General features: G+C 37.6%; 2 protein-coding genes across 2 annotated transcripts; both read left to right on the top strand.

The window, feature by feature from the left end:
- Positions 1 to 10,196: 10,196 nt before the first annotated feature.
- On the top strand, positions 10,197 to 12,338 carry LOC139871521 (uncharacterized). Its single transcript, XM_071859220.1, has 3 exons — positions 10,197 to 10,721; positions 11,658 to 11,715; positions 12,119 to 12,338. Exons 1-2 carry the CDS (start codon positions 10,209 to 10,211, stop codon positions 11,700 to 11,702), a joined length of 558 nt encoding a protein of 185 aa, XP_071715321.1. The 5' UTR covers positions 10,197 to 10,208; the 3' UTR covers positions 11,703 to 11,715; positions 12,119 to 12,338.
- Positions 12,339 to 13,801: 1,463 nt separating this feature from the next.
- LOC139872843 (uncharacterized) lies at positions 13,802 to 18,059 on the top strand. Its single transcript, XM_071860774.1, has 4 exons — positions 13,802 to 14,061; positions 17,407 to 17,441; positions 17,646 to 17,725; positions 17,823 to 18,059. The coding sequence occupies exons 1-4, from the start codon at positions 13,834 to 13,836 to the stop codon at positions 17,894 to 17,896; spliced, it is 417 nt and encodes a 138-aa protein (XP_071716875.1). The 5' UTR covers positions 13,802 to 13,833; the 3' UTR covers positions 17,897 to 18,059.
- The last annotated feature ends 253 nt before the right edge of the window (positions 18,060 to 18,312 follow it).

Below are 18,312 nucleotides of genomic sequence, written 5' to 3'. Positions count from 1 at the left end.
TTGTGGCAATCGATTATTTTACCAAATGGGTTGAAGCTAAGGCGGTCCGCACTATTACTGGTGTGCAAGTGCGAAATTTTGTATGGGAATACATTGTTTGTAGATTTGGCATTCCGCGAGAACTGGTTAGCGACAATGGTGCACAAATAGCGAAAGATCCTTTCAAAACATGGTGCACTGATTTAAATATCATACAAAAGTTTACGTCAGTAGCGCACCCACAAGCTAATGGCTTATGCGAAGTAACCAACCGTGACACAGTAAGCGGTATTAAAAAGAGGTTATGCGAAAAGCGAACTGGTTGGGTAGATGAATTACCCAATGTGTTGTGGGCACATCGCACAACTTTCAAAAAGAGCACAGGGGAAACACCTTTTAGTTTGGTATATGGTTCTGAGGCAGTAATTCCCGCAGAAATTATGGTACCAACGCACAGAATAGTTAATTTTGAGGAAGAAGCGAATGATGCTGCGTTGAGCGAAAACCTGAATTTCATTGAAGAGCGGAGGTTAATGGCTGCTATCAGAGAAGCGAATAATAAGCAGGAAATTGCTAAGTATTATAACAAAAGAGTGCGTGCTTTGTCTTTCGCTATAGGCGAATGGGTGCTGCGAAATAATGAAGCAAGCAGAGCAGAAAAGCTCGGCAAATTGGGTCCTAATTGGGAAGGCCCTTATCAAATTGTGGCAATTAATGCGGCAGGTTCATATAAGCTCGCGGATATGGAAGGGCGAATTTTACCAAATGCGTGGCATGCTGTTTTATTAAAGCGATATTATGCATAGCTTTGCGAAAACTATCGAGGATATATGTACAAAGTGCGAAATTGGATTCAAGGCATATGGCTGATATACTTATTAGGTGTTTTTGGTTTTAATATTTTGCAAGTCTTGATCACGCTTGTAGGAATTTTAAAAATAAACACTTGTAAAAGTATGCGAAAAGTTTATCTGTGAAATGCGAATGATTATGAAATGTTTTACAGTTTGTTTCATAAAGTTGTAGTATTTCACAAGTGTTTTGATAGCAAAGTGATGAAATTGCCCACTTTTGCATGAAAATTATTGCGAAAGGAATTTTATATCCTAAGTATTTGATTTTGCCAATACTTAGATGCTTCGCAATGCTAATTAATTGCCTAAGGATCGTTTCGGTGGACTTAGAAGATTCATAACGTATAAATATATACGCATACAGATTGTTTCGCAAAAGTACGCATTTATTATGTGCACAATAATAGAAGTTGCAAATTGCAAAGGACAAGTTTGTGTTATGAATACTGTTTACGAAAAAGCGCTATATAAATAAAGAGTACTCGCGAATAAATATGAAAAAGTGAAATTTCATTGATAACGGCGCAGAGATAGCTGCGCGCTAATTTCTACAACATTTTATTCTAGCTTAGATAAGTCAAGTTCAACGATGTCTTTTAATGTAGCATCATCTCGTTGACTTATTGCATTAACTTAATCGATTGGAATATCCGCTAAGCTTGCTTGTGCAGTAGCAGCTACCTCACGCGCTTCGGCAAGTGAACAAACGCGATCTCCAATGGCGGGAGGTAGTGGATCTGGTATGGTGCAATGTGGAGCAATTTCATCCAGAAACTCTACTCTCTCGCGCAGTCGTAAAGCAGCTGCGTAAGTAGAAAACTGAACATTCACGGGACGCGAATTGAGAACCTTTTTAGCAAACTCCGGTAAGTGTTTGCGGAGTTGGGTGAACTCAATTTTCGCGGAGGCTGCGGAGGCCAGAGCATTGTCTCGCTCCACAGTAAGCTTTGAAACCTCCTCTTGTAGTGAGGAGATTGTAGTTTGAAGGTTGTTTTGTTTGTCAGCTGCAGTAGACACTTGTAGCTTCAATTCATCTACCGCGGTGAGCTCGTAGGAGAGATCAACACAACGTTTCTCGCTGTTTTCAGCTTTGATCCTCTCAGCATTGTACTTCTGCTGTTCGGCTTCAAGAACATTGAAAAATTGTTCTTGACGGCATATCACATCGTATGCCGAGTTGAAACACATATAAAAGTTTTGAACAAAACTGTTGTGCGCATCAAGCGTAGAGAGCTTAGAAAATTCGCGGCGAAGCTCGCCTGGAATGGCCAACTTCATCTGTTGAAGTTGGTCAAGTGCAGCAGCAGCAGAGGCATAAGTATACCCCGATAGGCCATCAATCCGCACCCCATACGAGTCTGGAGGAGTGCGGAATAGCTCTGTAATCTGCTCCATGGACTGCTGGCTCGGGTAGCGTAGATTGAATGGTGAGCCTCCTATAAACCAAAACAAGTATTATAGCAGTGGAATGTACGGTAAACAAGGTCATACATATGAGTAAAAGTACGCAATATACCAGTTTGTTTCTCCCCTTCATAGTCCGATGAAATTGGATTATCGACCAGGGGAGTGCTTTGTTTGAGCTTCTTGCTCTGAGATGATGGTGGAGTTTGAAGTGGCCGTTTTCCGGAACTTGGCTGTGATGATGGCGACTTCGACGTCAAATCAACGACAGGAATCGCCTGTTTTTCCTGCTTGATTTGGCTGCCGGAGGAAGCTGTTGATTTAGACTCCGGACTGGTTAGTAGTTTCGTAATAAGAGCCTTGTGATCTACCTTTCTATCAACTTCGTCAATCTTCATTTTTAATTAAGAAGGAGAAGCGGTGGTTAAGAATTCGTAAAGGTTAATTGCGAATTTTTGACAAAGCAAGTGAGACCTTGGTGGTTATTGTAACAGACTGAAACCCGGGCTAGTTGTAAGTGGACTATTTTGCCCTTAGGGTTTGTGCTAAGTCTTAAGTGCTTTTTATTTTAATTATTTTATTAGTGTTTTATTATAATTGTGTTGTGACCAGCTTGTGACAAGGGTCCCAGAACAGGTTTGTTTATTTTAATTGGACCTCGTTGGGGTTACCTAATCGTGAGCGAAAGATTTCAGATAACTGGTAAATACCCGTGTGTGATGGGGTATTGTGTTTTAACACAAATATAAAAGCCTTGACCAGCTCATTTTTGATGTTTCCAGAAAATTCACTTCATCACTCCCGTACCTAACTTTCACCTCTTCAAAAACCCTAATCACTCAATCTCGATTTGGTTCTTAAATTGAGTCAAGAAACTGATTCTTTGTGTTGTTGTGAGTTTATCAATAAAAGATTTGTCAAATTTCATGTCCAAATCAGTGTGTAAATTGAGTTTGAAGGTGAGTTTTGTTAAAAGTGATTTTTGAGTCAAAAGTACTTAAATTGATGTTGTTTGAGCATAAAAGTTGTGGGTTTATGTTTCTAAATGTTTAGTGTAAAAGCATGAAAATTTTAGCGGACGCAAATTTTTACTAATTTGCTATAATTCGCTGCCAGTGTGTCTAATCTTGATGGGAACACTATTCTAACTTGGTTTTTGCTGTTCTCAGGAGATAAGGACAAGGAGGAAGCTCAGAAATAATAACTGAGCAGTTGCTGGTAATTGGTGAGTGGGTCTATCTACGGATAGAGTTTAAGTTGCATATCATGCTACTGTGGTTGACTCTTTTACCATGCATAGTGTAGAAATTGCCATGTTAGAATAATAATATCGTTGCCTGATGTTGTATGTGAATTTTGTGTACACTGTGTGAATGGCACCAGTCAGGCCTAGGGAGACTGGGGACTCGAGACCGTGCCTAGGAGAGGTTAGAGTCCGTATAAGGTCAACCGTGCCTACGGGAGGTTGGGTCCATAGGCTACTAATTGTGGAGTATAGTGTGAACGATGCACCCCCTGCATCTGGATAACTATACTGCGAATTGAGTAGCAGGGACTATCGGTAAACTCAGGCCCGATCAGCTGGGAGTCGTGTGCTCGTACAAGCTGCCGATCCTCGTATTGTCTTATTGTATGCTAGTTGGTGGTTAGCATGTATTGTTGTTTGTATATAGCTTGTGTGTGGCTTAAGCTATATTTGTTAGATAGATTCCATTCACTTAGCGGTGCGCTAATCCCCCACATATTCTCCCCTTGCAGGTTTAGGTACTGCTAGTCGGGATGGGTGTTGATGCAGAAGACATGTTTGACAACCCAACTCTGATGTGGACTTTTGTATAAATAATGTTTTGTAATAACGTAACACCGTTGTGTAAACTTAAACGTAATTACACGGATTAATGTAATGACGTGACATATATAGTGTTTGTAAATAAAGTCTTCAGCTGTGTGTTTAAAAAAAAATGGCCGGTGTTACAGTTATGAATCATGATATATATAGGGGAAATAAGGGTGGCAATTGATTGTGTTAATTATCCGTTGTGATAACTCAAACGGTAATATTTGAGACAATGGGTGAAAACGGTAACTAAGCTAACGCGAAAGCGAAAATAGTTAAATGCGAATAGCGGTTATGTTAAATGCGGAATTTTAGAGTTTATCATGATACATCTGCTTCGCAAAATGAATCATAATAAACTGGGGGGACTTGATCATATACATAGCATTGTATATGTATATTTTATTTGCTAAAGGCCAAAAGCAGAATTACGCGAACTCTAAAGCTAAGCTATGCAATATTCGCTGAAAATAAAGTACATCAGTCATGTTTCCGCGTTAATAAGGGACTGCGGTTTAATCCGCTGAGTTTCCGCGAACGGTTAGGTGATTCGCAGACCGCGGATATCTCGAATACTATAAATAGGGAGCTTGGCCTCTCATTTATAGGTTGTTGACGCCCTTTGCCCAAGCCTTTGTGAATTTCACTTGTGACTTTGCCCAAGGAATTTCCACATCGAGTTAAGGTGAATTATGCTGATTGACAATCAAGACCGGGTCGGGGTGGTTGATCACTTGATAGTTAAAGTGAAAGACGATCATCGAGGCCCAAAATAATCATCAAACACTTCATCCTCCATCATAATCTTATTGCACTCGATCCGTAATTAAGTAACATCATTAATTAAGGATTGATCATTACGAATTAACTCACATTAACCATTTAATAAGTAACAAATAGACACAACAATGGATCCTATGGTTGAACACAAATTAAACAATCAACCAAACATTGTAATATCAAGAATTGAACAATCCAACATCAAGGATTTTATATATAAGCAAACACACAAAAGATATAGCTACTCATATATGAACGTGAATCAACGGTTACAAATATTGAGCAAAAATTATTAAGCATTGTATAAAACAAATAGTTAAAATAAAGATTTACCTACCAATTGTATAATGCGGAACAAGAGACCAAAATATGAAGCGACCCCTTGAATTTATGTCTGACTTTCGTCAGCCTCCAGGAACAAGAATAATAAAACCTAACCTAAAGAAAATAATACAGAGTTACGGAATAATTATAATATATAATATAATATAATATAATATAATATAATATATAATATATAATATATAATATATAATATAATTATTAAAATAAAGAGTTTAATCCAAAGAAACCAAAAAAATGTTTGAAATTCAAGGGATCACTTTGATGGGTGTCTGAATCCAACAAAAATAAATCCTACTTTAATTATTTGTAGTTAGCACAAATAGGTTCGATTCCGAGTTTGGTCTAGACTTTTTGTTTAATTTAACGGAGGGGGTGGATTTGATTTTTTAGATAAAGTGTGGGGTGATTTGTGGTTGAATTTGCAAAAAAAAAGAAGCCAAAAAGTCGAAAATACCCCGGGTACGAATAAATTGGTTATAGTCGTTAAGAAGCTCTAACAAGCAGCTTCTTGTTACGGTTTCGAATAACAAAACAAGCTCTTTTTATATTAATCTTAACCCAATTGGATTCAATTCTAAATTGACCTTTAACTAGAAAGTAAAAGAGATTAGCCACACATACAACTAACGAATTGAAGTTTGCAATCGTCGATTAGCAAGAAAAACGCAGCAGCAGGCCCTTCGTGTTCTTCTGTTTGTGTATCGTGTGTCTTGTGCATCCATCAGATCAGATGGGCTCTTTATAGTGCACGATTCTTGGCCAGAAAGCCTTTTGATTTCGACTCTAATTCCATCTCTTATTTTGTGCTTATCTCGAGTATCAATAGGTTGATTTGTTCCCCAAAATACGTTCCCAAAACAGCCTGATGTGTTCTTCCTCCTCAATTTGTTATGATAAAACACGTATCAAGCCCTCCAAGTTTCCAGCTTTTGTCATTTGTAACCTTCAGCTTTTACTTCTACAAAATAACGAAACATGTGTGAGGCACTTTAGTTCTTAAAATAGCAATATTGACCATGTCGTTTTGGTTACTATAGTTCCAGGCCAAAAATCGTCTTTGATTTTACTCTTTATTACTCTTTACCATAAAATCATAAATCATAACATTCTATTTGTACCCAAAAAGTTATGATAAAGGAATTAAAAGTTATGGACAGATCACCTGATAACTGGATAGATGTGTTTAATTACTCAACCTATCTATACTAAAAATAAAAAAAAAACTAAATTAAAATTTTTTTTTGAAAGCGAAAAAAAACTCTTACTCCGTATTACTATTCGGAAAAACTTTATTAATTAAATGAAGCTCTAAAAAATAATCACTGATAAGAAACGTCTAAACTCAATTACAACAAAAGGAACCAAACTTTAAGCTCACAATCCTAAACTAATGATCCAAACAAACTAAGCTAAACCTTAATAGCACTACACAATTAACAAAAGATAACTAAACAAAAGAGGAAGGCCAACAAAAACGTCGACGACAGATTAGGAGCCATCAAACGGTAAACCCGAAAAATAAAGTGAACCCGCCGAGAATGCCTCAAATATATGTGAATCTCTTCATTTACGCTCATTGAACCGGTGTCCTCTTTCGAGGTTTTTAGTCTTAGACGAAACATTAGGGTGATCGTTGGAGTTAATAAGAATAGCTTCCGCCTTGTTGCCTTCCACATTTTTCATCCTTTCATCGAATGCTTCGAAAGGAGAAGCCGAATTAAGACTTGAATTCGCCAAAACCGAACTATCATCAATACTCTTTGCCTTATCGAATTTGGAAGTGACGGAGCAAAACCAATCGAACCCTTGGAGCCAAAAAAAAAAAAAAAAACATATTAGATTTTCAAAAGCACTCACTACACTTGGTATTGGTATATTGCTACAAAAATCTTAATGAGTTAAACATAAACAACGTTTCATTATTATTATTATTTGACGTATGTACTCTTGCTTCTCAAATTAATTAGATAGGCAACCGACATTATTTATGACAAGTATGTAGGGCTATTAACTAAAACGTTCATTTTTTAAATAAATTATAAAGATTCACGCTCTTAAAACACGAGAATTTCCAAAAGTATAATCCATCAACTAATAAACCAATGTTGCACCTCATAACACACATCAATACAACATCATTCAAATTTTGGCAAAAAAAATTAATTGACACAATTTGTATACACAAAAATAAAACCCAATTCAAGGTCACAACCCGACCCGTATCCTGTGGATCTTGTTATCAACCCAAATAAGGAAATAACTGATGACCGTGATTTGCTCAACGACATAGGGAACAAATGGGAGCACACACTAGCCAGTTTGAACAAATTCTAGCACAAGGAAAAGTAATTAGTGCCCGTCAAGCCGAACATAAGGATTTTGTAACTAAAATTGTCCGTGGTTTTAAGGTTTCAACAGCTGAATATGTTTCATCATCATCATCTACATCAATTGTAAGTTTTTGATTCCTTAGTTGTTACACTTACAGGTGGGTAGTTGAGCGGGTTATGGGGGTTTGATTGAATCGGTTCATTTTAGTAGGGACTTAAGCAGGCGGAGTCAAGTTTGGTTTAACTACAGACTCCTTTTTTGTCCTTTTAATATATATATTTAGTTAGTTATTTCAACACTGTAATTCTATCTATGTAATAGTTGTTGGGAAATTACGGCCTCACTAATTCCCACCACCCAGCCCAACAATAATAGTAAAGAAATAAGAACAATACACAACACAAGATTTAACGTGGAAACTCCAAAACAGGAGAAAAACCACCGGCCCCCAAAGAGAGAAATACACTATATCACAAATTGTTACAATGATATAGACGACTCTCTTAAGCCAACTACACTCTCCAAAATATTTAACTAATACAACTCTCAAACAAGGGTAAAAAAGAAAGAAATAATCAAATACTTAAAGTGTATTGATTGGTGCGATTTGGAATGAAGACTTAGCCCCTCTTATATAACCAAGTCACTCACCCCTCACATCTTCCTCCCACCAATGTGGGATAAACATATCTTCTACTAGCCAAAATAAACCAACAAATCTCCACCTTTTGGATAGAAGAAGATAACCATGTTTCCACATTGCAAGGATAACCGATGTAGACGCTTCCTCGACGACAACTTCAAGATCCTCATCTTCATGCCGTTGACATTATCTCCCAAGAGACAAAACTTGCATCTTCATCGAACATTGTCTAAACCGACAATCATTGTCATCACAGACAAGCATAACTCTTAACAAGAATTATCATACTCCACCATTAAGAGTATAGCACTTAGAATATCACATTCCAAGCATTTCACCTCGGCACATGTTGTTGAACAACCAGCTGAAACTTTATGGTGCAACTTCCCTGTTTGGCTTTTCCGAAAGTCCCATCAGCTACAACATCAGTTTCCACCACACAACCTGCATAAATGCCAAACCAATGCCCATGTGTAATTGTGGAACCGCTAACGAACATCCCTTTCCACGGTGGCGCGGACACACCATGAGGATGACGTGACTTCAGAGGAATTCGTCACTCTCCGTAACAACGGAGACAATGTTAGCGTCTTTGGAGCCATTTGCCGGATTAGCTCCACCGGGACAATTAACCCTTACATGTCCAGTCTTCCCGCACTTCCAGCATGTCAGATTCTTTCTAGAGTTTCTCTTCTGCCTATCCGAACACAACACTATCGTATCTCCTGATGACGAGATCCCGTTACCTTCCAGTCTTTTCTCCTCGGATAGGAGCTTGCTAGTAACGTCTTCAAACTTCAGAGTTTTCTTCCCATACATCAAAATAGGTTTCATGTGTTCATAAGACGATGATAAAGATAATATCAACCTCAAAGCTTTATCTTCATCATCCGTTTTAACTCCAATAGCCTCCAGTTCTGAAACAATACCGTTAAGAATACTTAGATGATCTGAAATCTTTGAACCCCCATCCATACGCAGAGTATGAAATTGTTCTTTAAGACACAACCGATTTGAGATGCCCTTGCCCTGGTACAACTGCTCTAGTTTAACCCAAAGCTCCTTTGCCGTTGATAACCCGTGCACATTTGCAAGCACGTTCTTTGCAAGACACAAACGAATCGCACTTGCTGCCCTCAAATCCATATCATCCCATTCTTCTTCATCGAACTTACTGCTAGAATCACTGCCAGGAACAAGGGTGGGTTTACCCTTCAAAGCCTTGTGTAAACCGGACTGAATCAACACATCCTTGACTTGAACCTGCCATAAGCCAAAATTGATCATCCCATCAAATTTCTCTACATCAAACCTCATTGGACTGAACTTTGACATCGTATCCGTATCCTATAGACAACACTTTCTCTGATTTTGCTCACGTTTCGAATAGCCAAAAGATGTAGCAGGTAGCCAGGACCCTTTAAATCGGAAATCCACAACTAGGCCACTAACAAATCCAACTATTACTACGAATCAGAAAAAATATTGTCTAACCAGATACCCTATACGATCAATAGAACTCGTTTCTGATGTGGACGATCCACTCCCGTGGCAACCACAGAGCATACTCCGACTCCTATAACCGAGACCCCCGTCAAACCTGACGCTCTGATACCAGTTGTTGGGAAATTACGGCCTCACTAATTCCCACCACCCAGCCCAACAATAATAGTAAAGAAATAAGAACAATACACAACACAAGGTTTAACGTGGAAACTCCAAAACAGGAGAAAAACCACCGGCCTCCAAAGAGAGAAATACACTATATCACAAATTGTTACAATGATATAGACGACTCTCTTAAGCCAACTACACTCTCCAAAATATTTAACTAATACAACTCTCAAACAAGGGTAAAAAAGAAAGAAATAATCAAATACTTAAAGTGTATTGATTGGTGCGATTTGGAATGAAGACTTAGCCCCTCTTATATAACCAAGTCACTCACCCCTCACATCTTCCTCCCACCAATGTGGGATAAACATATCTTCTACTAGCCAAAATAAACCAACAATAGGAACTACCTACGGAAGCAATGAAAGAAAAAGCGGTTAAGGTGGAGATTGAAGATATATTGAAGGACTTGGAAGCATCAATAGAGCAGGAGAATATTCTTTATCAGAAAAAAGTAGGTGCCGAGAAGCTTCTGGATGATATACTAAAAATAGGGACCAACAAAAAAGATACCCAAATTGAATCTGAATCTGAATCTAAATCTCAGACGGTGGGTAAATTGCTGACACAATTTTCGGAGAAGCTGGTAGATTATACGTATATGTTTATGAAAGTAGATAACGATCTCAAACCCTTGAGTTTAAAGATAGAGCAGGCCAGTTGTGTATTGTGTAGTATGCCTAAGCTACAGATGATCAGATCACACTACTTTACCCAGATTTTTCAAGTAGTAGGAAAAGCAAAATCTCTAGCTGCTCGTATCGACTCACATAGAGATTTTTTAAATGCTATTGCTGATACTTTTGTTGATGATAGTGACGACAACAAGGTTTCATCATCATCATCATCATCATCATCATCATCATCATCAATTGTAAGTTTTTGATTCCCAGCTGTTGTTACACTTACAGGTGGGTAGATGAGCGGGTTATGGGGTTTGGTTGAATCGGTTCATTTTTTAGAACAACAACAACAACAACAATACCCAATTCCACTAAAGTGGAGTATGGGGGAGCTTAGATGTAGACAGTCCTTTCCTCTACCCTAAAGTAAAAGGGAAGTCATTCCTCCACCCACGGATACCTATCGGTCCCCAGGTAGAGGAAGTCGTCCCTCCCTATTCTGTAGAGCAGAGAGGCTGCTTCCTAGGGACCTTCGGCCAGAAAGAACCATGAATTCCGATATGTGCAGTAAAAATATACAAGTACAGTTGATAAAAAAGAAACTTTACCATGAAAAATGTATAATCCAATACGATATGTATAGGTAAAAAGAGCAGGAAACAATATAATGTAATATAACATAAAAGTAAAATAAGTGAGTGTCAAATATGCAAGTATAACAAGTCATGTAAGTACAGTAAGTATACGTAAACATGTTGGTAAAAAGCATGTAGGTATAATATGCAGTATAAAGTAGATGGTATACAATGTAAGCAGACTTTCCTTTTTGTCCTTTTAATTTTTTTTAGAACTTATTATTGAGTTATAAGATCACTTAAGAATACATTAGTATTTGTATTAGTATTAGTATTAGTATTACAATTATAAGTAACTAATTTATTTAATCTCAACTATTATTTCTTCTTCTTTTGGAATTGTGCTTGTACTCAATAAAATTGTAAACCTTAGATACTTTCAACCAGTCTCATTCCATTCTTTTCTCTATAACATTCTATTCTATTGTATTCTATGCTGGAAATAAAACTTAATGAAATTCGACCCATTCATAACCAAATGGGACCTCATTTTCCACATCTAATTGTTTTAAAGATTAAATTTGGGTTTTTCAACATGTTTAATGTCTGCAGGTTCCTACACCCTCCACATCATCAAGTATCAACCCAATGCCATGAAGTGTGTGCTGAGGTAACTATTCTTCTATACAACGAATTAATTGCCTGCTTATTCATTAATCTAACTATCTACCATTGTGCTGTTTTATAATGTATCTCAATTACATAACTGTCTCATTTTTTCTCTTCAAATTGTATGTTCAAATTTTAATTTGATGTACATAGAAGTTACAAAGTTGGGGATTATCATAAACTTAAATGTGATGACCTCCAAAATCTGAAAATTGAACACTATTACACAATTTAAAGTGGTTGCAAAATATTGTATACTTACATTCACGGTGTCTTCGATTTTGTTGCTCATGTGACTAAACCCTGCAAACTTATGCTTTTGGTTTCGTTTAATCTATATGAATGATTGATTTCGTACGGTTTTACAGGTATTTCCGTTGTTCTAACCCGATCATATTATGCAGATCATGCCAACTTGAAGATGGTGGCTGCTAAAGATAGTGTCAACTTGACGACGTCTTTCCTCATTGGATTCATGGATATTAATATTTTCATGAATATGTTAGGTTATCATCAATCATCAGACCATGACTATGACTTTATTAAATCTTTTCGTGGATCTTACCTTTCTGTCTTGTAACTTTTGATACTCCTTTATTACCTAGTGTTTTATGAGGACTATTATTAGCAATTTTATGATGCCAATGGTGTTCCATAACTATGTTGATGAAATCACAGGCATCTCAACGCATCCACGCTCCAACTCAAAAGTTAGATTTTATAATATTGTATTATTTTCGATAATTCATAGTTTTTTTTTTTAAAGCCAAATGTTATAATTTAAATTAAAATTAGCAAGAAGTTAAAAAATATAACGAAGCTATGAATAAATTATCATCCTATGGCACCTATTATAAAACACACCATAACATTACAGAATTGACAAACCAAGCCGTAAATGATGATCAACTAGTAACAACTAAACTACTGCGAAAACCGAGTGAATAAATTGCAACACGAGTGAGGCCAACCCAACAAAACGAAACATGAAATCCCGAAATAGCCAAACACCTACTAAAATCTTCTCCGAGTTCGAATTCAGTGATGAAAAATCACCAACTTCACCCTCCTCTTCCCCGTCCATTTTTTTATTATCAAATCAACGAGATAAGCCGGATCATACCAACTTCGTAAATTTTGATCCTGGTTTTAAAAGTTTCAGAGAGACAACCCAAGGATCATATGGCATGCTTTTTAAAATATTGAATTCTGTTGCTCAGCTGCGTTTGTTATTTTCTACTGCTGTAGTTTTTTGGTGATATGCTTTCCGGCTAGTCCACCCTAGAAAGGTCTCTTTGCGGCCTTGTGAGTGATCTCCCGACGGGTAAATGTCATGATGGTTAGTTTCTGCAAATGGTTAGTGGGTTTGGGTTCATTATTTCGTGGTTGAGTTTCAGGTGATTTCATTGTATAGGTTTAGAATGTGGTTTCAGTGGTAGTTGTTGGGTTCACATGTTTTGGTTTGTTTAAAATTTTAGTGGTGTTTGGTCGACGATAATGGTGGTGTTAGGTGGTTTGGGTGACTCAAGTGGTGTGTATTGTTGGGTGAAAATCCAATCCACATTAGTTGGGGATAAATGTCAAGGCCAATATATAAGTTCATGTGTGTCTTACTCTACTATCAATTGGTTTTAAAGCACTTTGAGACTTACGAGTGTTATACGGTTGGCGCTTGTTGGACTGTAATCGATCATATAAGTAGTATCAGAGCTAGAGCTCGGGTTAGCCCGAAAAGTTATAATGTGGATTAATCGTCCCTCGCTTTGCCAACGATAATGGACCTTGTGTGTACCTTATATCAAAGTCTCTCTGATTTGGCCCTCGTCAGGTTGAGTGTTTCGGGCATCGGCCCGCGATATAAGATGAGTGGATCCTGTGGCGGCGGAGTGATTTGTACTTGTGTCACCCAATTATGATTAAAATGTTGAGAAGTCTCGAGTTTGAATCCTTTGAAACGATAAAAAAAACTCTTTTGTGAAAAACTTGTGACCAATCTAATAAGTCTTTAAAACGTAAGGGGAACTTCTGTAAATTTTCACTCACTACTTCACTAGTGTAGCACACCCACCCAATCATCCAGTATTATGTGTCCAAACGCCCGCAGTGTGTGAGGATAAAAATGGCGAAACCGAAGAAAGATTTGTTAGCATCGGCGCCATGGCGAGCTTCCGGCGACGATCAACGAGAAAAATTCAAAGACGCCAAGCTCAAAGTCACTGCACAACCCGGTACTACACCTACTATGCATGTTCCCGGTAAAAAAAACCTCAAAAACCTAACCGTTGATGAAGACGATTCACTCGAAATCGATCCTGAACTTCGCTACAGCTTCCAACGCAATTTTCAGGTATAATTACATCCTCATTTATTCAATTTTTAGTTTTTGTTGTAGGTTAGTTGAATTAGGGCTTTCGGCTCAGTACAAAGTCAAAATTTGACTCGTGTATGTCTATGAGAGATGTTGAAAACTTGAAACCTTATAGTGGATTCTCTAAATTATATAATTATCATTTTTAAAATTACACTGTAGTAGACTATATATTAACTCGTGACAATTTGCTGAATGAAAACATATTGTTGAATTTGGTTCATATATCTTGGAAATTAGAATATTTGATGTCTACTATTGTGTTGGATTTGAACTTGGTTCTGATTAGTAGGAGTTCATATATCTTGTAAAAATATTCAATTAAGAATTTAAGATGTTTGGTTATTATGTGTAGAAACTTTAAAAAAATAGGATGCTTAGACCACCCCCTATGGTTAGTTACCCGCCCATTACCCGCTCATTACCCGTAACTAACCATAGGCACCACTTAGTTACCCGCGTTAGTTACCCGCTTTCACCATAGATTTAACGGAAGAGTTATAGGAATTGCGGGTCCCAGTGCTTTTTATTGTTGGACTTGATGCTTTATTGCTTGTACGTTGTATATTAAGAGGAGTATTGTTTTAGCCATGATAGGGAGTGTTTAGTTATGAGTTAGTTATAGGATATTGGTGTTGATGTGGCGCTGATGTGGAAGGTTAAGAGGATGAATAGTTTAGACTACTCTCAACCATCACACTACTTTTTCAACCACACCGTGCCACATCAGCGCCACCTCAGCAGCTTCTTCCAACCACATTCCCAACCACATTCACTAAGGCCACTCCCTATCGTAACTAAACTATTCATCCTCTTAACCTTCCACATCAGCGCCACATCAACACCAATATTCTATAACTAACCCATAACTAAACACTCCCTATAATGACTAAAAAAATACTCCTCTTAATATACAATGTACAAGCAATAAAGCATCAAGTCCAAACAATAAAAAGCCATTGGGACCCACAATTACTATAACCAACCTTCATACTTCCGTTAAATCCATGGTGGAAGCGGGTAACTAAAGCGGGTAACTAGCTCGTGCCTATGGTTCGTTACGGGTAATGACGGGTAATGAGCGGGTAACGGACGGGTAACTAACCATAGGGGGTGGTCTAACAACCATCACACCAACCACATTGACCCCACATCAATATTCTATATTTTTATATATTATTATTATTATTATTATTATTATTATTATTATTATTATTTATGATTATTATTTCTATAATTATATTTATAATTTTAAAATGTTTTTTATAATTGAAACAAAAAAAATTAAATAAAATAAAAAGTTTCATTAAAATAAAAAACACACATTACAATTAATAATAAAATAAACAATACATAATTAAAAGCTAGAAATTTAAACGAAATAATTTATTCTTCATCGTCGTCGGACTTGTACTCCATGACGTACTTCTTGGCGATCTTGTTACGATATTTCATGACCAAATCATATTGTTCTGGAGGAATGTCAGTCGAAACTGGTTGAGATAAAAGCCTTAAACCATCAAATTTCGTACGCGCTTGTGCTTCCTTTCGTAACTCCTCCATAGTAAGTCTTGTAGCAGTCGCCAAATCAATAACACGAGCTCGAGCCTCCTTCGAAGATAACCGAGAAGCCGCATCCGAAGAACCGGAACTTCGGAACTTCGAGCAGCTTTTGAACTATCCCGACCTCGAGGACGACGGATAGGATCGCCTCGGAATGAAGGCTCCACACTTTGTGCACTCATGTTCGGTGTCGGTGTCGGTGTCGGGTCGGGATCTTCGAGATTAATTGGCTCGGGTTGGGGGCGTTTGTGATTGAAACCTTCATAAGTTAAAAATTGAGGACACTCTTTGAAACTTCGCCATGCTTCTTCATAAACAAATGACCTATTTTTATTTTGCAGTTAGGGTCCACTTTGCCAATGTTTTGCAAGCTTTTCGTAAATTGCAATGAAGAGCTTGACGTCTTTACACATCTTACTCCATTTACCCGTTAATTGATCTTGTCGACGAGGCTCACGAACCAAAGAGTTGTAATCGGCTCGGACGGTGGACCAAAATGTCTTGTTACTTTGCGAGTTCCCGACAATGTTGTTTTCAGAAGCTCGTGGCCAACACTCGGCTAAAATTCGGCTTTCTTCTTCGGACCACATAACCTTCACGCGTTTTCCTTTTTTCCCCGCATCGGGAGTAACGGTTTCTTCAACTTCTTCCTCATCAAATTGAGTTTCTTGAACCTCATCTACATCGGGTTGCGAATTTTTGGATGGTATGGTATTTGGTGCAGGGGCGGTCGGTTGATACACGAGTTTGTAACCCGAGAACCCGCCTTGATGCGGTGAGAAACCTGAGAACCCGCCTTGATGCGGTGCGTAACCCGCGAACCCGGTTTGTGGATATCCGTATCCGAACCCGAAATTTTGTTGTGGAGGTACGAAACCGATTTGTGGGGGGTTGAAATGTTGTTGGGGGATAGTAGATGATGTAGTTCTCGGAACTACAATATCATGTTGAGCGCTATCTAGTAGTAACGAATTCCACATATCACCACCGACGTTGTTTGACGGTTGTTCGGTTGTTTGTTTTTTCTTTTGTTTGAGATTTTTTTTGATAGACATTTTGGTAGGAAATGAGAATGAGAATGGTTTTTGAAGTGTTTGAGATAAAATGTAAAATGAGAATGATGTTTGAAGTGTAAATGGGTAGTGAATATATAGAAATTAAAGAGTATAAATAAAAAAAAAAAATGAAAATAGCCGTTAGCTTGCAACGGTCATTTTTTTGATTTTCCAATTTTTTATTTGTTTTTGTTATTTTTTTTTAATGATTTAGCCCGTCTTCCAATCGATCAATGCATAGCATATTGCTTCACGGCCCTTCAACGGCGGCCACCATCACTTGGGCTAGCAACGGCGCCAAAGCAACGGCTGGCCAAGGAAGCCGTTCGACGGTCACCGTTGCTAGTGGTCTTATTGAAGTTGGATGCTTTTGCTTGGAAGTGGCAAACTTGGACCCTTTTTATTTATAAATAGGGCTATCTTTATTTTAATTTAAAGAGATCAAAATGGTTTGATAAAAAGAATTTGGTTTGATAATTAAGAAGATTTTAATTTAAATTCAAATATTTTAGATTACAATTGGTATAATATTGCTTTAATGCATAGTCGTCACCATGGCGGCCTGGGTGACTTCATGATATTCTCACAATAGGTCTTAGGTTCAAATCTCATTAGCTGTAAATCTTTGTGCTGCCCTCAGTTAGCTAATTAGGTGATTATATATTGTACCTCCTTGTGAATTACTCGTTCTTCCTTTTGAATGCAGTTCTTGCAGCGGGTATTCAGCATTGATACTGTTGTCAGGGCCGGTCAAACTTTGGTCAAAAATTTTGCATGCCCCGGGCGAAATGATTATAAAATGCCCCCAACAGTTACGCAAACATATATCTTTATGAGATTTAAACTATGTGTATTAATCATTTTTTCGAAATGATGCCCCTAACCGCGTGATGCCCCGGGCCGTCGCCCGCTTCGCCCATAGCCTTAGCCGGCCCTGACTGTTGTGAAACCCCTTCCTTATTCAATGCAATACAATGTTTCTCGCAACCTAAGCTTTTTCACTCGCATCTTCACACAGTTCTACGGTAAGCATTTCTTATGCCTCCAAATTTTCATGTTTCAACTATTTGAATGATGACGGAAGAAAAAGATACTTATTCCTGAATGTGGTAATTTTGGCAGATCCTCAAGGTATTGCAAATGCTCAAAAGGCTCTCGGATTAGGACAAGAAGATAAAGTCCGTAATGTCCGTTGATCTAGGCGAGATATTTTTTAGTAGCGTTTGTACTGAAATGATGTATGATCATTTACAACTAGAAACAGGCTAGGCCCGCTTCGCTGGGCCAAGAAACATAAATATAAATTCAGCAACAATGTCTCGAATCGTTGTATAAAAATATATGTTTCTTGTTAAAATATTTATCTGTGTTTATCAAAATAAAAATAAATCCAATTAAACCTATCAAATCTGCAAAATTTAATTTAATACAATATAAAAACTCATATACTTTAGTTATTTAAAATACTTAAAAAAATTAATATACAAAAGTCAATAATAATTACTCCGTATCAAGTATCAAGTACCCACCCCGCTCCCAATCAAAAAGAGTGTGCGGGACTTCGAAGGGACATTCAAACCATTTGTATACATTAATCAGAGAAAAACAAAAG

This window comes from Rutidosis leptorrhynchoides, chromosome 10, assembly GCF_046630445.1.
Source record: "Rutidosis leptorrhynchoides isolate AG116_Rl617_1_P2 chromosome 10, CSIRO_AGI_Rlap_v1, whole genome shotgun sequence".
Classification (NCBI taxonomy): domain Eukaryota; kingdom Viridiplantae; phylum Streptophyta; class Magnoliopsida; order Asterales; family Asteraceae; genus Rutidosis; species Rutidosis leptorrhynchoides.
This window is presented reverse-complemented; position numbering and strand designations above follow the sequence as displayed.